The 19090-nt window shown below is 41.1% G+C and overlaps 2 protein-coding genes across 3 annotated transcripts in view; one reads left to right on the forward strand and one right to left on the reverse strand.

Annotated features, from left to right (window-relative positions):
* Positions 1-8972, reverse strand: part of tmtc3 (transmembrane O-mannosyltransferase targeting cadherins 3) — a 57618-nt gene extending 48646 nt beyond the window's left edge. The window contains exons 1-3 of one of the 2 annotated variants that reach the window (XM_084060317.1): positions 8875-8972; positions 7317-7530; positions 2204-2422 (exon numbers count right to left, since the gene is read on the reverse strand). In XM_084060317.1, coding sequence (XP_083916443.1) covers positions 2204-2422; positions 7317-7505 — 408 coding nt within the window. In that variant the 5' untranslated portion in view covers positions 7506-7530; positions 8875-8972. Of the gene's footprint in view, positions 1-2203; positions 2423-7316; positions 7531-8371; positions 8491-8874 lie in introns of those variants that run through there. The other variant, XM_084060318.1, reaches the window with a different exon arrangement.
* A 3576-nt stretch (positions 8973-12548) lies between these two features.
* The window catches only part of cep290 (centrosomal protein 290), a 48217-nt gene continuing 41675 nt past the window's right edge, over positions 12549-19090 (forward strand). Inside the window, exons 1-6 of the mRNA XM_084059123.1 lie at positions 12549-12620; positions 12758-12804; positions 13451-13594; positions 14332-14385; positions 17837-17983; positions 18542-18724. Of these exons, the coding sequence (XP_083915249.1) occupies positions 13451-13594; positions 14332-14385; positions 17837-17983; positions 18542-18724 (528 nt within the window). The 5' untranslated portion in view covers positions 12549-12620; positions 12758-12804. The remainder of the gene's footprint in view (positions 12621-12757; positions 12805-13450; positions 13595-14331; positions 14386-17836; positions 17984-18541; positions 18725-19090) is intronic.

The raw sequence follows: 19090 nt of genomic DNA on the forward strand, positions 1-19090 counted from the left end.
TTTGTTTTTAGTCAAGTTTGAGGGACTAAGAGGAGCTGTTTAGAAGATGACCTGAGTGCCCTGAGGGCAGGATGTGGCTTTAGCAGGTCAGCGATGTACTGTGGAGCTAATCCATTTTGGGTATAAAAAGAAAAAGGAGAAATTTTAAATCGATTCTATAATTCACTGGCAGCCAGTGCAAATTGGCTAGAACAGGGGTTCTGTGTAGACTTGTTTTTGTCCCAGTTAACATCCCGGCAGCTGCGTTTTGAACCATCTGTAGGCGAGATAAAGTGGATTGAGTCACTCACAGGTATAGGGAGTTGTAGTAGTCCAATTGAGAGGTAATGAAGGCATGGATAACTGTTTCTAGGTCCTGGAGTGGTAAGATCGGCTTTAATTTAGCTATGGTTCTGAGTTGATAAAAGCTGCCCTTCACAACACTACTGATCGGTTTGCTTTAATTCAATGAGTCCAAAAAGACACCACGGTTCTTAACTTTGTCCTGCACATTAGCAGACAGTGGGCCATGAGCATCGGTCAGGGGGGAGATGGATTCTTGAGGGCCAAACATAATTTACTTCTGTCGATCATCTTTATCTGTTGTTCTGTTCTCCATGAGAGAGCTAGGAGTAGCGATTCCATTCACTCTCACTGCATGGCAAATACAGATCTCTACTTTTTTGCAACACTCATGTACGACGAAGTAGAGCATTAATTTGTTTAGAAAAAAACAAGAACTTGAAATATGTGCATACATGGTTTGTATCTGACAGCAACGATATTCTCCATTCCATCTCTGCCATGTTACAGTGAAATTGCTTGACTGAAGAAGAGATCAAACCCTCATCTTTTTCAATAGACATTATGCCGAGGTGACTTCTTGTCCAGGGAAGTCGGAAAATATTATAATGATATGTTTGAAAGAGCATGTGAAACCCACCAACGACTATGAGTGATCAATTGAACCAAATTATTTTGACCGCAAATGACATTCTCACTCTCTTTTGCATCATTTAGATATTAGACCTCACAGTCAGCACATTCCTCATTCTGGATTATGAGACTATACCGTAAACAAAATAATTGCATTTCAGGATGTCAGTACAATTAACATTAACATCACCAGTCAGAGAGACGACCAAAAAACGTTCAGAAAAAAAGACAGAGGGGGAGTGGTGGGGGGACACACAGGAGGCTCTTTGTCCGTATTTTATCATGAAGGGACCTTCAGTGCTCTGTGCATAAAATGAAAAACAAATGATCCGTTGAGAGCGAGATTCCAGACGGAGATAATGTGAAGGACATTCGCTGGAACAAGTCTAAGGACTCATTTGTTAGGCAAATGATCTCTTTTTCAAGGTCTGAGAGACTGCACTTAGATTAGACCAACGACATGGGTGGGGGCAGGGCGAGGTGGTGGTGTGGGGTGGGGTGTCGAAGCTGTACAAGCTGCTGTGTAAAGGAATAGCGCTCCACCCCTGGGAAGCAGAATGTTTTCTTTGTCTTTTCTAACTCTCTGGTCAGGGCCTGTCTGGTTATCAATTCAGCGGACTTGAATGGGATGAAATACAAGTACTAATTGGGGGTAGTGTGCAAGTGCGTGTGTGTGGGGGGCGGGGGGGGGGGGGGGGGGGTCAAGTTCCAATAATCAAACAAACCTGAAGGCTGAGTTCAGACCAAGTTCAGTCACAAACAGGTTGGGAAATGACCAAATTAACCACTAGCCACCAACCAAACACAATTTTTTGCTGGTAAGTTACAAACCACTTTTGCAGGTAACCAGCAGCACTCACTCCAAGGGTCCTGTTTGGCCTATTTGGACTGGAAATAGGCCTGAAAAGTGGCTGGTGAATTCTGTAATCCAGCGATTCCCAACCTATGGGCCCACTGGTGGAGCCATGAGGAGCAGGACGTTGCAAGTGGGCCCCCAAATAATTGGCAAAACAGTAAGATTTGAATGATAATATAACAGTAATACAAAACAAATGTATGTAAAACAAATGTTACAGTATTTGTTCTTTAAAACCTTTACCGATCAATAGAAACTTAAAGTACACTATGTATTGATCCAAGACGGGCCACTTTAAAGATTTTCAAGTGGGACCTGACCCAGGAAAAGTATGGGAACCACTGCCGTAATCCATCAGCCACTGTGACCCGGCTGTAGGACAAAAGAAGTTGCCTGTAGACTATTAACATTTCATATCAGATGAACACTTACTGCTTCAGCGTGGATGGGGTGAACAGCGAACAGCAGCGCCGCCACCAGGCTGGAGGTCCTGTCGAGGAATAGGCGACACACCCGCAGGAAGAGCACACACACCACGGCATGAAGTACCACATTGAGCAAGTGGTAGGAGGCAGAGGTCAGCTCACTGAAGAGGTAGTTCAGCCGGAAGGTGAGCACAGTCAGGGGTCGATAGGATTTATGACTGCGCTCCTGTAGAGATTCGTAAACATAGCTTATCAGAGGCATGGCAATCCCACTGAATGTTTATCAAGAGTCATACATTTTGTCTGGACTGAAGTCACCCAACCCTCCATGCCCAGATTTCATTTACCTCAACTACAATAAGGTCACTTTTAGAAAAATGCATACAAGATTTCTGAAAGGTGCATTATATGTGATAGATAGTGGCTTCAGAAGGTATTCAGACGGCTTCTCTATTTATAATTGTTTTACAAATTTACAAAAGAAAAAAACGGTACTCAGCCCCTTTATTCTGCACTTTTGGCAACTTTAGCTTCAAGTATTATTGTGTAGGCAGCAAGCAGCTTTGCACACCTTAATTTGTTAAGTTTCTCAAATGCTTCATCTCACGCTCTGTCAGCTTGGTGAACTGTGATGTTCAGGTCTCGCCACAGATGTTCAATGTGGGGTTAAAATCTGGGCTTTGACTGGGCCACTCATTGGACATTCCAAGAATTAAGTCCCACACTCCAGCGTTGGCTTGGCTGTGTGCTTCGGGTCATAGTCGTGCAAAAAGGTGAATGTTCTGCCCAGTCTGAGGTAGTGTGCACTCTGACGCAGGTTTTCTTCATGGACCTCTCTGTATTTGGCTGTTCATTTTTCTTAACTCTTGACCAGTCTTCCAGTCCCTGCTGCTGAGAAACAATTAACATCCCCATAGTATGATGTACCAAGCTTCACCCTAGGGATGCAATTAGCCAGATGATGAACAGTACAGGTTTTCACCAGACGTAGTCCTTGGCATTCAGTCCCAAGAGTTCCAGATAATATTTTCCTCATGCTCAGAGTCCTTTAAATGCTGTTTGATAAACTCCAGAAGTGCTGCATTGTGTTTACTCAGGAGTGGCTTAATCACATAAGAGATTTACAACAATTCTAATAGACAAAGCCCGTCGTTTTAGTTAGTCAACATGACCACACCATTGGTATTTTGCTTTTGCCCACATTATGAGGCTACTGTTAAAAACTCTTTAAAAATAAGTTACGTTTGATGATCCAATGGCAGACATGTACATTAATTTATATTTTGGGATTATTACAAGCTGCTTCACTGTGCTGATTTGGAGTGTTAGAACCTGTTTGTCTGTCTTGTTGAAATGTTGACTCATTGTGCTTGTATTTGACAGTTGACAAATGTTGCATGTGTCTGGCCACAGTAGAGTTCAAAGACACATTCAAGCATTTTGGCAGGTCTAACTCTGCCTAAATGCTCTGTGCTCATTTCTGGGCAACTTATTTTGTGTTTAGTACAACAGAACAATGAAAACTAAAATGGAAATGGGACATGACATAATTTGCTTACTGCTATAGGTTACTGTGTTTGCCCCATTAGTCCCATTTAAACAAATAGAGGCCAAGTTGTTCAGTGATCAGCATATTATGTTTACTAGTTTATTATATGATTGGCTGCAAATTTCAAGAAATCTGTAATAAAACATGTGATAAACCGTTTTAGCAATTATGGAACACCCCCAGTCCGTCCACCCTCCCGTTATACCAACCGACTATTTCCAGCTGCCTGCTATTTCCACCCAGCTAAACATTGTATAAACTTCTGGAACACCCTGTACCAAGCTCATAAGTCTTGAATCAAGTCTCTAGGAAGAGACTGGTTCCAAGCTCCTTCCATTTCATAATGATGGCATCCACTGTTTTAAAGGCCTCTTTTCCACCAAAATAAAATAATGAAAAGAAGAAGGATACGTCATACACGCTTAAGCGGACCGCTTTAGATGGCTCCGTGGCGTCCAGCATTAAGCATTAGACTTCCAATCCCAGCGCCTTGGTTGCACCGCGGGATTGAATCCCTAGGCCTGTGCTGTTTATTTATCTAAAATGCATCCCAAATACTTTTGTTAGGTTTAGGCATCGTTTTTGTCGCCCCGAGAGGCAGACCGCTCGGCCCACTTGGTGGGAACTGGGAACAGACTACAGCCCATAATATTAAGTTAGGGAAGTAGCTCCCTGTTTACACATCTGGATCCCCTTTTTTATGTACATTTAAGTCTTGGTTGGATCGTTACATTTTTGCTTTGGCAATATAAAATAAATGTATGTTTTTTCATGCTTATAAAGCTATTTGGGTTTAATTAAGATTGCGGATCTTTTAGATTACCTGCAAGCGTTCGTGCTGTTGGCATTGTTTATGTTTACATATCGCATCAACAGTATCTTCCGTCTTCCAACCTACTGATTATTGACACGCCCACGTATTTCGTCACACAAGATGAACCACCGATTTTGTGGTTCCCGTTCGAACAAACTTTTAGGGTTCGGAACCAACTCATTTTCAGTCGAAACACTCGGAACTGGTTAAAAATTAGGCGGGAAGAAAGAACAGAACCGGTTAAACCCCGGTGGCAAAGGGGCCAAAATATTGTAAACCCTTCACCAGATCGATGCCTACTGTAAGAGATCTTTCATGGCTTAGCTTTTGCTCAGAAATGCACTGTGAATTGTGACACTATACAAGTGCACACATTTCTACATGTCCAATAATTTACTTTTCCACAGACGGCCTCCAATCAAGTTCTAGAGACACCGCAAGAATGATCGAGGGAAACAGGATACAGCTGAGCACAGTATGGAATATGACAGCAAGGTCTGCAACATCTATCATAAATTCCTCAATTCTCTGTGAGTGAGTCGTGTGTATGTCTTAGTATCTCGAGAACCGTCTAACCCATTGGTTCTCAAAGTGGGGTCCGAGGACCCCCAGGGGTACTTGAGGGGGTTCCAGGGGGTCCCCAGCTAAATGATGGACAGGGACCAAATGGACCAATATGGGTCTGTAACTCTGAGAGTGTACAAATGGAACCAAATGGACCAAATTAACATTGATTTTACAATATGAATTGGGGTCCCAGAGACATGCATGCCATTAAATGGGGGTCCGTAGCCTAATGCATGTCAAACTGGGGGTCCTTGAAATTAAAATGGTTGAGAATCACTGCTAGAGAGACGTAAAAACCTTCTCTTATTGGGGTGCCTGGCTTATCTTTTCAAATGGGGGTCCGCGGGGTAATAAGTGTCAATTAGGGGGTCCTTGACATGAAAAAGTTTGAGAACCACTGATCTAGAGAACCGTCTAACCAATCGTCTTCATATTCAGGGGGTGTCTTGCTTACGCCCAAAGGGAGTGCATTCACTGCTGGTCGGTCGGATCTGCAGTTCTCCAGAACCAGTGTTCTGGAGAACACTGGTTCTGTACATTGCTGTACATGCAAAGTCAATGCAAAGATGACCGTTGCCCGCAAATGTCACAAGATGAGACGAATGACATTCACCTAGTACTGCCACCGGCTTCGGATGCTGTCAATGCACTGAATGGGACATTATCACTTTTAACCAGACTACTGATTGGTCTAAGTAGGTGAGATACTGACCGTACTGACAGGGCTCAGTAGATGTTTTGTCGTTATTCTGTGGGTTGATGGTGCTGCGATCAGGATTTTTCAATACCGATCCGATTCCGATCAGGCAGCATTAAAATGACATGGACCATCTTTTTGTCGATCTTCCATTCAAGCAGCATTTAAATTATGGCGCCCGTGATGGCATCAGCTGTGTGTGAACCTCTGAACTTGCGTGCATGTAACACCGCTCTCCTCAGGGTGAGCTAACCCTAACCCTCAGACTCAGTAAGGACATCAGACTTACATCTGAACTCCAGATGTCGGTCGTGAAACTAATTGCATCTGCACTCTACACATATGCAGCCAGGAAACCTTGCACATCTTTATGAAATTGGGGGATGCCGGTATCAGTGATATAACTGCGGCTGGGCATATCGTAGCGAGGCTCTAGGTGCTCTATTAAACGTTTAAATCTGACATTATTCACCACCGACAGTGGCTGGTCATACAGCACTATTAACAGGGCAATGTGCTCTGTTATTTCTTTTGCCTTCTTGCTCTCTCTTGGGAGTTTTTCACGCTCTTCATGTGTCTCTGCCAACGTTGGTTGTTGGGAGCCAGCCTGTGGTCGCTTTTTCTTATCTGTAGCTTTTTGATATTATATCAAATATATATTATTATATAAATATATATATTATATCGGTCATTTTCGCTGCAGTCCGATCCACACTTTTTCGTTGATATCGAGCCGATATCCGATCTGTTAATCGGATCGCGGTATCTCACCTCAAAACATGATTTACGATTCTGTGCCTATAAGTACGTAACTCGGACAGCGCTGAGTCGGCTCAAGCGAACTTCACAACGTTCGTCACGGCAAATTGCTCGCTTTAGCTCGCTTGGTGGTGCCTCTCGTGGCTCAAGTTGGCTTGAGACGGACAAAACACCTACTGAGCCCCGTCGGTTGGTCAGCATCTCTTGATCTTGATTAGACCAATCAATAGCCTGATTAAACGTGATAATGTCCAATTCAGTGCATTGACAGTATTCAAAATGGGTGGTACTGCACTGTCAACACAACACTAGCACAACATCAACACAACTCTATAACACCAACACATCTACACAACACTAGCACAACAGCAACACCAACACAATTACACAGCCATGCAACTTCTAGCACATTTACACACACACACACACACACACACACACACGCACCCCAGCATGGGGGGGTATGGGTCTGCCCTGCACTAGTATTTTCTGTATTCTGAAGCCGTCATGAAAAAGGTTAATTGAATATCTTCCAAAGCCATATTGAGATCATTTAATTATGTGATGAGTTTCATTACGAAATGCATTTTAATTATTGTACAATATTTTACAGTTTGCACCAAAAAGGTTAATGCAAATGTCCCATAATCATTCTAAACAATATTATTCAAGTCATTTCATCTCATGACTCTGTGTGCACTGGTGATGATGATGCATAGGGGAAATTAGTTTACCTCTGCCATAGGCGTCCCCCAGAAGTCATTTTGGAACAGGTTACGAAGAGGGGTTGTGGGCCGCAAGTCCTTATTGTCAAGGATTGCTGAGACATCATCAAACACAAAGCCGCACGACAAACTGTTCCAGTAGCACCCCACCACCAGTCCAGTCAAAAGCAAGATCTCCTTCCATGACACGACAGCCATTGCAGACCAAGGGCCTCATTGATCACTGTCCAAAAATAGAACCAAGAAGTTACTGAATAACAAGTCTCGGTGCCACAGCAGCCATGTTGTCTACAATTCCATTGTAAAGTCAAACAGAATGCCACTACAAATGCAGACTGATCACAAACATGGATCATGTGAGGGGAAAAAAAGCACCATCCCTATTTAATTTAACAGCAAGGTTTTAATACTTGTAGGTGTGAGCTTCATTCTTTCCCCCTATTCACAGTCAGCTGTTATTATGGTTCCTGATTCCAATCTTCATTAATATCACTTTGTTACTAGTTACTTTGTAGAGTTCGATTATTATAACAAAACATACATTAACCACTTCAGCCATACATTTCGGCCATTTGAAAATAGCCAATCTACAAGCTCAAAATGTGGCGTCGCGATGCATTGTGAACTTGTAGATCTGCTATTTTCAAATACAATATATACATGTTATACATTTGAAAACTTGTGAGATGGGGACGTTCTGCATAATGGCAACGTTCTACTTTTGGTAATTTAAGTACATTTTGATACCAATACTTTTATACTTTTACTCTGGTAAATTTTGAATTCCGGACTCTTACTTTTAACAGAGTACTTGTACTTTGCAGTATCGATACTTTTACTTAAGTAAAACATTTGAGTACTTTTTCCACCACTGCATAATTGATTGATGTACTTTACTTAGTAAGACATTAAGTACAATTCACAATACAAGGTCTACTAAACTGGATAACTCATAAAGCACTAAGCTTGTTTAAAATGAGTTCCCACGCACACAAATCATGATGACATATAAGAGACAGACAGATATATACACTACTATACAGAACGCCATACAATCAGCTTACAGGTTACTGGTAAGTGCATAGTTATAGCCAGTCTGAGACTGGCCCTTGTAAAAAGTCAAAGCCGGCTTTAATCCTTTTAGCATCCTATTGTATAGAACTGTACTTTCCTGTGCTTTTTTTGGCAAACTGTTAATACAGTATTCAATCAATCAGACTGCTAGCAGCCTGACACGCCTAGGTTCAGGTTGCTATAGTAATAAGTAGCTAACGTAGTTGGTATCCACCCAGCTAATGTATAAACTAACATTGGACATGTGTTAACTGGTACTACATCACATTAAGTACGTTATCACTTATTACATACATGTATTACATAAATAGTCACATTAACATATCAAATTAGCAAGCGAGCTAACGATGACTTTAAAGCGTTACTTTAACAGCATACATTTCTTGCCCATGTGGCGTATTTGTGTTTCTCTTTAGCCACGCACTTTCTTCCATAAAATATAATGAGTGAATCGGAGTTTAAATATGAATGATGTAATGTATAGAAAACATACGTTAGTGCATTAAATCTGCAGTCGATATTCCACTTTAGTGCTTAATGCTAATGCTAAAGCTGGATCATTCAACGACGAACGACCACTTCCGGTACAGAGTTGAAGAGCAGCGTTGCCAGATTTTGCGAGAGAAATAAGCAACCAGGTCTATGGAAACAAGCCCAAAAGAAGGCCACATGAGCGATTTAAACCTGATTTAAACCCAGACCTGCATTGGCTATTTGAAAATTGCTATTTTCAACAACCCTTGCAATAAAATGTGGAATATTTGGAATATTGTTTTAAATATTCACAAATGCTCCCTGTCACAAAAGTTTTTCATGAAAATATTTGAGAACCTCTGATTTAAATAATAATAAAAAATTAGAAACCAGCCCAAAAAACCGCAACCCGCTACCGCAACTACCAATATTTACAAGCAACTTTACAGAGAAACAAGCCCAAAGTCGCTTATAATAAGCCGACATGGCAACACCAGTTGAAGAGTGTCCGCTGTCGCAAAACTGAACTTTCATTTTTTGATTGATTAAATATTGTATTAGACACAAACAGTGGTGGGAAAAGTAATTGTAGTGGAGTAAAAAGTACAATATATTTGCCTCTGAGATGTAGTGGAGTAGATCTGTAAAAGTACTGAAAATTGGAAATACTCCAGTAAAGTAAAAAATACCTCAAATTTGTTCTTAAGTATTAGTCCTTCAGTAAATGTACTTAGTTACTTGTTTCAACCACTGTCTGAGTATGTTTGTTTGATTGTTTAGTTTTTTTATACATTTGAGACGAGTGGGTAGAGAAAAAAAGACAACGATCGAGATAATCGCTTGGCTTCGTCATAGTTTTTCACGACAGCCAGAAAGTGCTCCAAAAAACGCTTTACGATTGTTGTCAACGGTATCCTAGCAGCCACCACAGTGCCAAGTTATGTCGATTTAGCTCAATGTTTTGTACCTTAGGAGTATAAACAAAATATTTGATAATATAAGTGCCCTCCAGCTCAAAGTATAATTTGCAATAGATCACTCGATCGGCACTTGGGTAACATAAAATGACAGGATATCACGTTATACGAACTTAATAATTAAATCAGAAACCAAAGGTTAGCTATTGACGCTAATGTAAACATGAAGAATGGAATCGATAGAAATAGCCTGCTATGTTGGAGCTGATCATCTTGCCAGACAACTAACCAGTGGTGTAAAGTAACTAAGTACGTTTACTCAAGTACTGTACTTAAGTACAATTGTGAGGCACTTTTACTTTACTGGAGTATTTCCAATTGTCTATACTTTTACTTCTACTCCACCACACCTCAGAGGCAGATATTGTACTTTTACTCCACTACAATTGTTTTTTTGCAGATATGAATTATTCCATTCTAAAACATACATTATCCACTTTAGCCCTATTTTAAAATTTGAAAATAGCCGACCTACAAGCTCACAACGCGTCACATATCGCGACGCGTTGTGATCTTGTAGATCTGCTATTTTCAAACATTTTAGTACTTTTACTTTTGGTATTTTAAGTACATTTTTATACCAACACCTTTGTACCTTTACTCAAGTAATTTTTAATTCCGGACTTTTACTTGTAACGGAGTATTTCTGCATTGCAGTATTGATACTTTTACTTAAGTAAAACATGTGAGTACTTTTTCCACCACTGCAAATAACTCCTTTATTCAGCTCCCTTTAAACATCCCCACAGAGTGACATAGAGTTGCCAGGATGCCTGCTGTTCTGGACTGGAACACAGTGATGGGAGCAGACCCAGCAACACTGCCTGACAGTGAAGAAAACCAAGCAGACCCCCTCTTCGATATGCTCCTGATGGTATAACGTTCATTCATTAAACCATGTAATGTGCATGCAGGCTAAGGGTTGGGGTGTCATTGTGTCAATATCACACCTTTTTTTTACATCAATTCTACACTGCGGTCACGCTGGCCGCACTTCAGAGAGAGACCGTCACAGCCATTTCGTGCCAGCTGACTAATGAATGTCTTGTCTTAGTTCTACCTGTACTTGCCCTAGAATGGCTGATATTCAATACAGATTTAATGTATTCCATCCACATAGAGTCATAGATGGCACACAAAATGCATTTTTGTGGGGGGGGTTCATCTGATCTGGGCACCTTTTTTTAAGTTATGGCATAAAATGTACTTAGTAAAATATCTCCACTTTTCCATGACATAAATACGGACCACAAAACTATGACGAAGCCAAGCGATTATCTCGATCGTTGTTTTTTCTCTACCCGCTCAAATGTATTTAAAAAATGCAACAGGCGGCTTTCACAGCAGCACTGAACACATGTAAACCTTTTCAATGAACACATACTGTATGGGTGGGACAGACAAACTAACAGGTGTGTTGCGATCGGTGCAGGACCTGTTCAGTGGCCTTGTGGTTAGAATGTCCGCCCTGACATTGGGAGGTTGGGTATCAATCCCTGTCCGAGTCATACCAAAAACTATAAAATGGTAACCTGGTTCCTGACCATAGACCCCGCTCACTCTCTGAGTGGACTGCCAGCTTCAGTCTGATAATCAGGCTAATAAAATGGTACTACCCAGTGCCTCCCTGCTTGACACTCAGCATCAAGGGTTGGAATGGGTGTAGGTCCCTGCGACATACTAGTGTCATGTCTAGGGGTTGTACTTGTACATTAAGCTGCCTCATGAATGCCTTTGAATTAATATTTTTTTCCGTGACCCACACCGTGACCTAATCGGTCCGTGACCCACAAATGGGTCCTGACCCACTGTTTGGGAAACAGTGTTCTATGGTTGTATATGAAATGCATGCAATGTATGCGGTATCAGCCATTCTAGGGCTATACCTGTATCACTGCATACTGGGACAAGCTTGATCTGGACATTGCCCTGTTCGTTCCTCTCAAACAATTGCATTTATCAACACTGAGTTGTGTTGATAATGAGATTGTTCTGCATAAATGCACTTTATCCCTCTACAGTCAATTACATATTAACTTGGGTTCCTGGCATATAAACTAAATACATTTACTTTGTTGTTTTGTGGTTATCTCAAATGAAATAAGACCAAATTAAGTACACCCAATTTTCACAGTTAACTATGGGTTCTTTGCAGGTTGAAGAACGGGAGCTGAACGATAAATCCTCAGAGCAAATGATCCAACTCTTCAGAGTTACTCAGGCCCTGCTGAAGGTGTTGTATCTCATTTTCAAAGTGAATCATTTAGGGTCAAAGCAGCAAAGCTCCACAGGAAGTGGAACCCTATTGATTTTGTTCAAGTCCCCACTTCAATCTTCTCAATCACACAAAACGTATCTACAGACTTCACTGATCTTATGTTGTTAAAGAAATTCAATCTGTTTCAATTATAGAGGCCAACACATTTTTCTTATTTTCCACAACAATTGAAGTGATGTGAAACACATCTTCTCTGAAGGTCATGAGCTACAGCAAATGTTTCTCAAAGGAGATATATACTTTTCAACAGAGCATCAGCATAATTCTAGTGATGGCCATGATTAATTAAGAAAATCAAGAGCTTTCCTTCTTGTTAATTAAGAAACAAGCATCCAAATGTTCACAATCTGCTTGGACCATATATTAAAATATTAACTTTGTACATGGTGACAGTAATGCTTGATAATTTCACCCACCCCCTCTCCTTTTCTCTCTCTCAGAAGAAGGATCGGGAAGTTGCCCTAGCCTATGATTTCCTTGATAAAACAGGCTTAGAGCAAGCGCAAACTGGTTAGTGGAGATAAATCTTTTAATTTACCAAACTACACATTCTCTGTTACTTTGTTTGTTTGTTTGTTTTTTCAAATCAGCTTTTTTTTTTTCAAATCAGCTGCAGTCAAAATATTTTGTTTGTATGTGCTTTGTAGAAAATGAATTGCGCACCAAGGTGTCAAAGCTGGAAGAAGAACTGGAGGTAACACTCAGCCTGTTTCTCTCTCTGCCCCTTTCTCTCTCCTTTCTCTGATACAACAATAACTGTGAGATACAATATCATCCGCTGACCAATTAACACTGACCAATAGAGTGCTACATAGATTATGTCTTTTTGTAGGTCAACCTGGTAGCTGTCACCACTATGGGTTCCCACCGCATATTTATAATAATAATAATTGTGTGTTTTGCCAATTATTTGGGGGCCCACATGCAATATCTTCATGGCCCAGCAGTGGGCCCCGGCCCACAGTTTGAGAACCACTGCTCTATTCAACTTGGACAGTAGATTACAGATTACAGCTCACATATGTCTGGTAACAGTGCTTTGAGCCAATGGTGGAATGAATCTTCAGCTGCAAAGGAGATTGGGTGTCCTTAAGAAGATTAGGCTAATTCCTTGTATGCACACAGCCATTTGTTGCAGTTACAACTTTTCTTTTTTTCCATTTCTATTCTTCCCACAGAAGTTTCTAATATGAAATTGGTTTCCACTGCATAGAAGAATGGGGCTTTTATCAATTAAGAATGCATGCACAAGCTAGCGTTGTAAACAGATGGACATGAAGGGCGACTGAGAGTTCTTCTTACGGTGGTTGTGTTGTTTATTTGCCTTGCTTCCGGTCCAGATGGCTCAGCGCACAGGCACCGGGAGAGACACTCGCTTCATGCGTGATGAACTTCGGCAGCTCGAGAGCCAACTGGAGCAAAGGGAAAAGGAATACTCTCAGTTGAAGAGGGAGATGAGTAAGGAGAAGAAGACCAGTGAGGAGGTATGACCCATTGTTATCCATCATTTAGCTGCATGCTCTCCGTTTCATGGTATTCCACATGCAGTGATGGCAGCATCTAGGGGTGCAAGTTAATCGAACTAGTACTAGTATGGACGGTACCGTACTAGAATTATTAAAAAGTATCGATAATTTAAATTAATAATTGATTGATCTATCCCTATTTGGGGCATGTCATTATAGGTGAAGATTTTCCAAAAATCAAAAAAAAAGTGAAGATAGCCGGTCTACAGTACATAGCTCACAACGTGTCTTAATGTGATGCATTGTCAGCATTTAACATTTTATCAAATTAATTCTTATGGTTGTTTTATGGTATTAGACATCCCAATAAATACAATTTTCCCTGTGTAACAAGATTATTTAAACCTTTATTAATCCCGGGGGGCGGGGGAGGGGGGGGGGGGGGGGGGATTGGTAATCCGGTCATTTCAGTGGCCATCAGCAATACAAGATTCAATAAAACAGAACAAAACAAGAAGAAAGGTGTAAGGCCCCTGACTGAACATGACTTAAATCTGTGATGTTTATAACATGGAAATATTTTTTTCCTCCATTTAAGCTCCCATTAAATCTTTAGGGACACAGTATGTGACACAGTAATGTACAGTATGTCTCTCAGGTGCCGTCCGTACTAGTGTGTCCTTAAAGTTCCAGCACAGTCATCTCTACCTACAGGTTTTTATTAACCCTCGTCTATTTCCACCGTGTTCTCTCAGTTGGTTGTGCGAGCGGAGGAGGCCGAAGATGAAGTCAGGAAGCTAAAAAGAGAGGTTTGTTGCCCGTGAACACATCATACAATTCATAAATCTTTCTTAAAGGGCAAGACCACTTTGGTAGAGGTTTGGGTTGTGTAGTTACCTTGCCATGATGTAATTCCAAAGGTGGACTAGAAATCAAAAATAATTGCTCCATTGTTTCGAAATTGATAATTCAAAATATGCTCCTCATTGACTTACATTGTACGGTAAAACAGCTCTCAAAATCACTCTTTTAGCACGTAAACAAACACAAACAAAGCTGATTAAGACAATATAGAGCATCACCAAACCCAGTACCGTTTGTTTTTTTAATAAAAATGTCAACTTCCTGTTGATTTTACTATTTGAAGATCCGGATCCGTGGATCCAGTCCAAAAATAGCAAAATCAGGAGGAAGTTGACATTTTTATTAAAAAAACAAACAGTACTGGGTTTGGTGATGCTCTATATTGTCTGAATCAACTTTGTTTGTGTTCGTTTATGTGCTAAAAGAGTGACTTTGAGAGCTGTTTGACCGTACAATGTAAGTCAATGAGGAGAATATTTTGAATGATCAATTTCTAAACAATGGAACAATTATTTTTGATTTCTTGTCTACCTTTAGAGTTACATCATGGCAAGGTAACTACACAACCCAAACCTCTACCAAAGTAATCTCTCAAGAACAGATTCCGACCTGCGGTGGAATCTGTCGGAGCGGTTCGTCCTAACCAGTGCTCATTGGATACAAGTGGGCGTGCCTTCAGATCAGGAAGTGGGCCGCGCTTTACCCAATCAAATGTAGTGGGCGGGATTCACGTGTCCATCCACCATGATCCACCCTCCCCCCCTCGAAACTAGCCGAAACTAATTTAACAATAGCGTCCTCGGAGCGGACAAAACCACGGAAAGATATTCACATTTTAAATTACTCTTTCATCATAGAAACAAGTGGGCTTATAACCAAAACCATCCATGTTCTCTGGGAGAAGTGGTGTTAGTGTTCCGTGTAGAAATATTGTTAGTGGGAATGAAAACATGGTCGCACCAACCGGAAGTGATGCGCTATAGGCAGACATGAAACCGGTGTTTCCCTGCGCACTAGGCTTCCATTTGCCTCCGGCCAGACCCCACAGACAATGATCACAAACAGCAGAGGTCGCTGTTTTTCATTTTCTGTGGGGTCTGGCTAGCGAGACTACTACCAAAGTGGTCTTGCCCTTTAAACCATGACATGGTGTCCGCGGTTAGTCAAAAGTATTAGAAGGTAACAAATCAATTTAGAAAAGATCGATTTTGTATTTTGAATTTGTATATTTATTCCATAAGGCGACGTGGTTGTACGGCAATATTGCATGAATGTGTTTTAGCGCTTGTGGGATTTCTGTCTGTGGGGTGGATTTAATCAAGTTGTGAAGATACAGCTGTAGGCCGCAACAAGAAAGGAATGGAAGTTAATCAACCCAAAAATGTAAACAATCATTGTTTACGTTTTTTTGGGGGGTTGATTCACTTTCATACATTTCTTGATGTGGCTTACAGCTGTATCTACACAACTTAAACTGTTGGATGTGGACTGATCTCATCGCAAGACTACATTTGGGCTCTGAAAACATGTGACAAACTTGTTTGTTTGGTTAGAGGCACCCTTTAAAGATACTGATGTAACCAGTTAGAACTCGAAGTGGCATAAAGGTCTTAAAATATATTGAAAGGGTCTTAAAAATGTATGTTGAATTAAGTTTGCTGATACCTGCAGATACTCTGTCATGAAGCTCAGTGCTGTCTTTGCGTGATGTACTGTGCTGTCACTGTGCCTTCCTTCGCTGTACTGTCACTGTATGTACCTTCCTTCACTGTACTGTCACTGTACCTACTGTCACTGTTACATTTCACTACAGTGTTCTGTCATTCTTTGTGCTGTCCATATTAATCTTTTCCTTTCATTTTCCTTTCATATCTTTCTGTTCCGTCAATATAGAATAAAAAGCTTAATAAAAAGGTAAGACACAGTCAGTGTAGTTTAGAAGTATTTGTGAGATTTCTGAAGTAAGTCTCCATCAGGTAGTATTTGAACTGTAGTAGAATTAGGTTGTAAGTGAGACGGGGTAGACTGTTGATTGTGTGGACCTTCAGACATAGTATTTTAGAGATGTTGTGAACTTGTGAAGCACCATCTAGTAGCTGCTTCTGTGAGTTATAATGTCTGACAGAGTGACCTGGGTCAAATGCCATTCAAAAACATTTGTACGTTAAAACCCACTGTCATATGTTTTTAAAGGATACTTCATTTAATTTAGCCACATGAACCTCATTATCTGCATTCCACAATTGGAATTGAAATATACCTATTTTTGGTGTGCTTCAGAGGAGACAGTGTGTGAGGCAAAGCAAATGTCTTTGCCTGCAGAAGTCTATTCAAAATATACCTGAGGTTAGATATGACTTCAGAGGGGTTGTCCTGCACCACACAGGGGACAGACGGTTCATGACCTTGAAAAGTGCAGCAGTACCTAAAAAATATTCTCACCACACGTTAAATCATTGTTATTTTGAGAGGGCAAAGTCAATTTTACCATCTGACTCATACGTATTCATTTCATGCTTGTCTGAGCAAATATGTGAAATTGTTAAAAGTACACAATAGGGTATTATTACAATTTAATTCTTTACCACACAAATCGTTACCTCCATAAGTCATGTAACAGTGTAATTATAAAACAAATTGCTCCTTTGTCCTTGTAAGACGTGGGCAGCTACAACTGAAACATAACACAACACCACAATGAGATATAAGACAATATAATATAATACAATAAATAAAAAAAGCTATATTGTATTATTTCCCTTATTCCCTGCAACTTGTTGTCTTACTCATTGTAAATTCCAGTTTTATGGAATGATGACTAATCATTCCATAACATTTCATTTTGCTGTAACTCAGTAAAATACTGCTTTTAATGTATTTATAAAAAAATTAGAGTAGCAAATGTTTTAGTTTAGTCATTATGCCAATCATGCCAGTCGTGATACAGTTATGTGATTTGTTACCGCTCTTTATCCCCACTGCCTGCCATTGGCTCGCCTGCCAGTGATCCAATTCAACACCCCCCGTAGACAAGCGCCATCCCAGCCCATAGGTCCATATTATTCCCGCCCTGCTTCCCTCCCACGAACACAGCCAATTCTGTTCGTATGGATGTCCAGCCAAGCCTGAGGCACTGCAGAGGATTCAAACCCGTAGTCTCCATGGTGGTTAGGCATGTACTTTATTCCTGCGCAACCCGAGCAACACCAGCAAAATACTGGTCAGGTGTCACTGTTTAAAGTAACATCTGCTTGTCTGCTGTCTTGTGCCACAGGATGATGAATTTATTTGGTTCCATTTGTACACCCTCTAGACAAGTGGCGCAGTCTTAGATGACTCTGGCTGGGTTCAGTTCCTCTCCTCTAACTTCCCTCTGTCCTTCCTGTGGCTGGTCAGAACGAGCAGCTACAGCAGGATGTTGACTTCTACCACAGAGAGCTGGCCCAGAAGGAGCCTCTGTCCTCCAGGGATGAGAGCAGTGAGACCCAACGAAGGCTCATCTCAGCCAACCGTGAACTGTACCAGTGCATGGAGGACCTGCAGGTAGGCCGACTCTCACTAGTGGGTACATACTGGAAAAGGGATTTGCCTCAGCTTAACTCAAAACAATGTGACAATTTAGCACATGGCTTCCAACACGGTACATGGTAATAATACATATTAACACGCTTTATTTATAGAGCACTTTGTAGACAACGTTAGGAAGTGCATCAATCCAATCAAATAAAATAAAAACATAGGGACAAAAACATGACAATGTAATGCAAAAAATGCAGTGTGAAGACACTTAACAAAAGCAAGCAATAGCAAGATTGCAACGCAACTAAACAACACCCACATGAACATAACACGACTGCCATTAGTGCAATGTCACATTGCAGAACCTACAGACAATGAAACAGATCAGACAGTGGACATCATGTACTATAGAGTAACAGTGTACATATATGATCATCTGTGGTGAGGATAATGTACTGTAACGGTACTAGACGTAGCCATAATCAATGGCATATATTGATGCACTGAGCACCCTGCCAGATTCTGTAACATTGGCTAAGTTCATATCAAAGTCATGTCACTGTACGTGTCCGTGTCCGACAGCGTGCTGAGGACGAAGTCCTCGAGCTGAAGACGCAGAACGAACAGATGCGACAGAACCTGGAGGAGTCGGTGGTGGACATGGACAGGATGACGGACGAGTACAACAAGATGAAGATCGTGGTGCAGCAGACCGACTCCATCATGGACCAGCTCAGGAAAGAAAGGGACCAAGCAAAGCTACAGGTTTGAAAAAGACTTAAAATAAATGTAAAAAAAAGGCCCACAGTGAATCTTGATCTTGTCCAGAGTTAGATCTTACTCTTTAACCCTGTGGTAAACGCTGAGTCAGTCCGTGGTTTGTGATAATCTTTGTGCTCCCCAACTGTGCTATATTACCTGAGACCGCTCAAACAGCCGCTTGTCTGGCTTACACATGCTTACAGTAACATAGACTGTATTTTGAAGGGATTACTGTGTGTGTGTGTGTGTGTGTGTGTGTGTGTGTGTGTGTGTGTGTGTGTGTGTGTGTGTGTGTGTGTGTGTGTGTGTGTGTGTGTGTGTGTGTGTGTGTGTGTGTGTGTGTGTGTGTGTGTGTGTGTGTGTGTGTGC

Source organism: Gymnoscopelus microlampas (assembly GCF_963454915.1).
Source record: "Gymnoscopelus microlampas genome assembly, chromosome: 6".
NCBI lineage: Eukaryota > Metazoa > Chordata > Actinopteri > Myctophiformes > Myctophidae > Gymnoscopelus > Gymnoscopelus microlampas.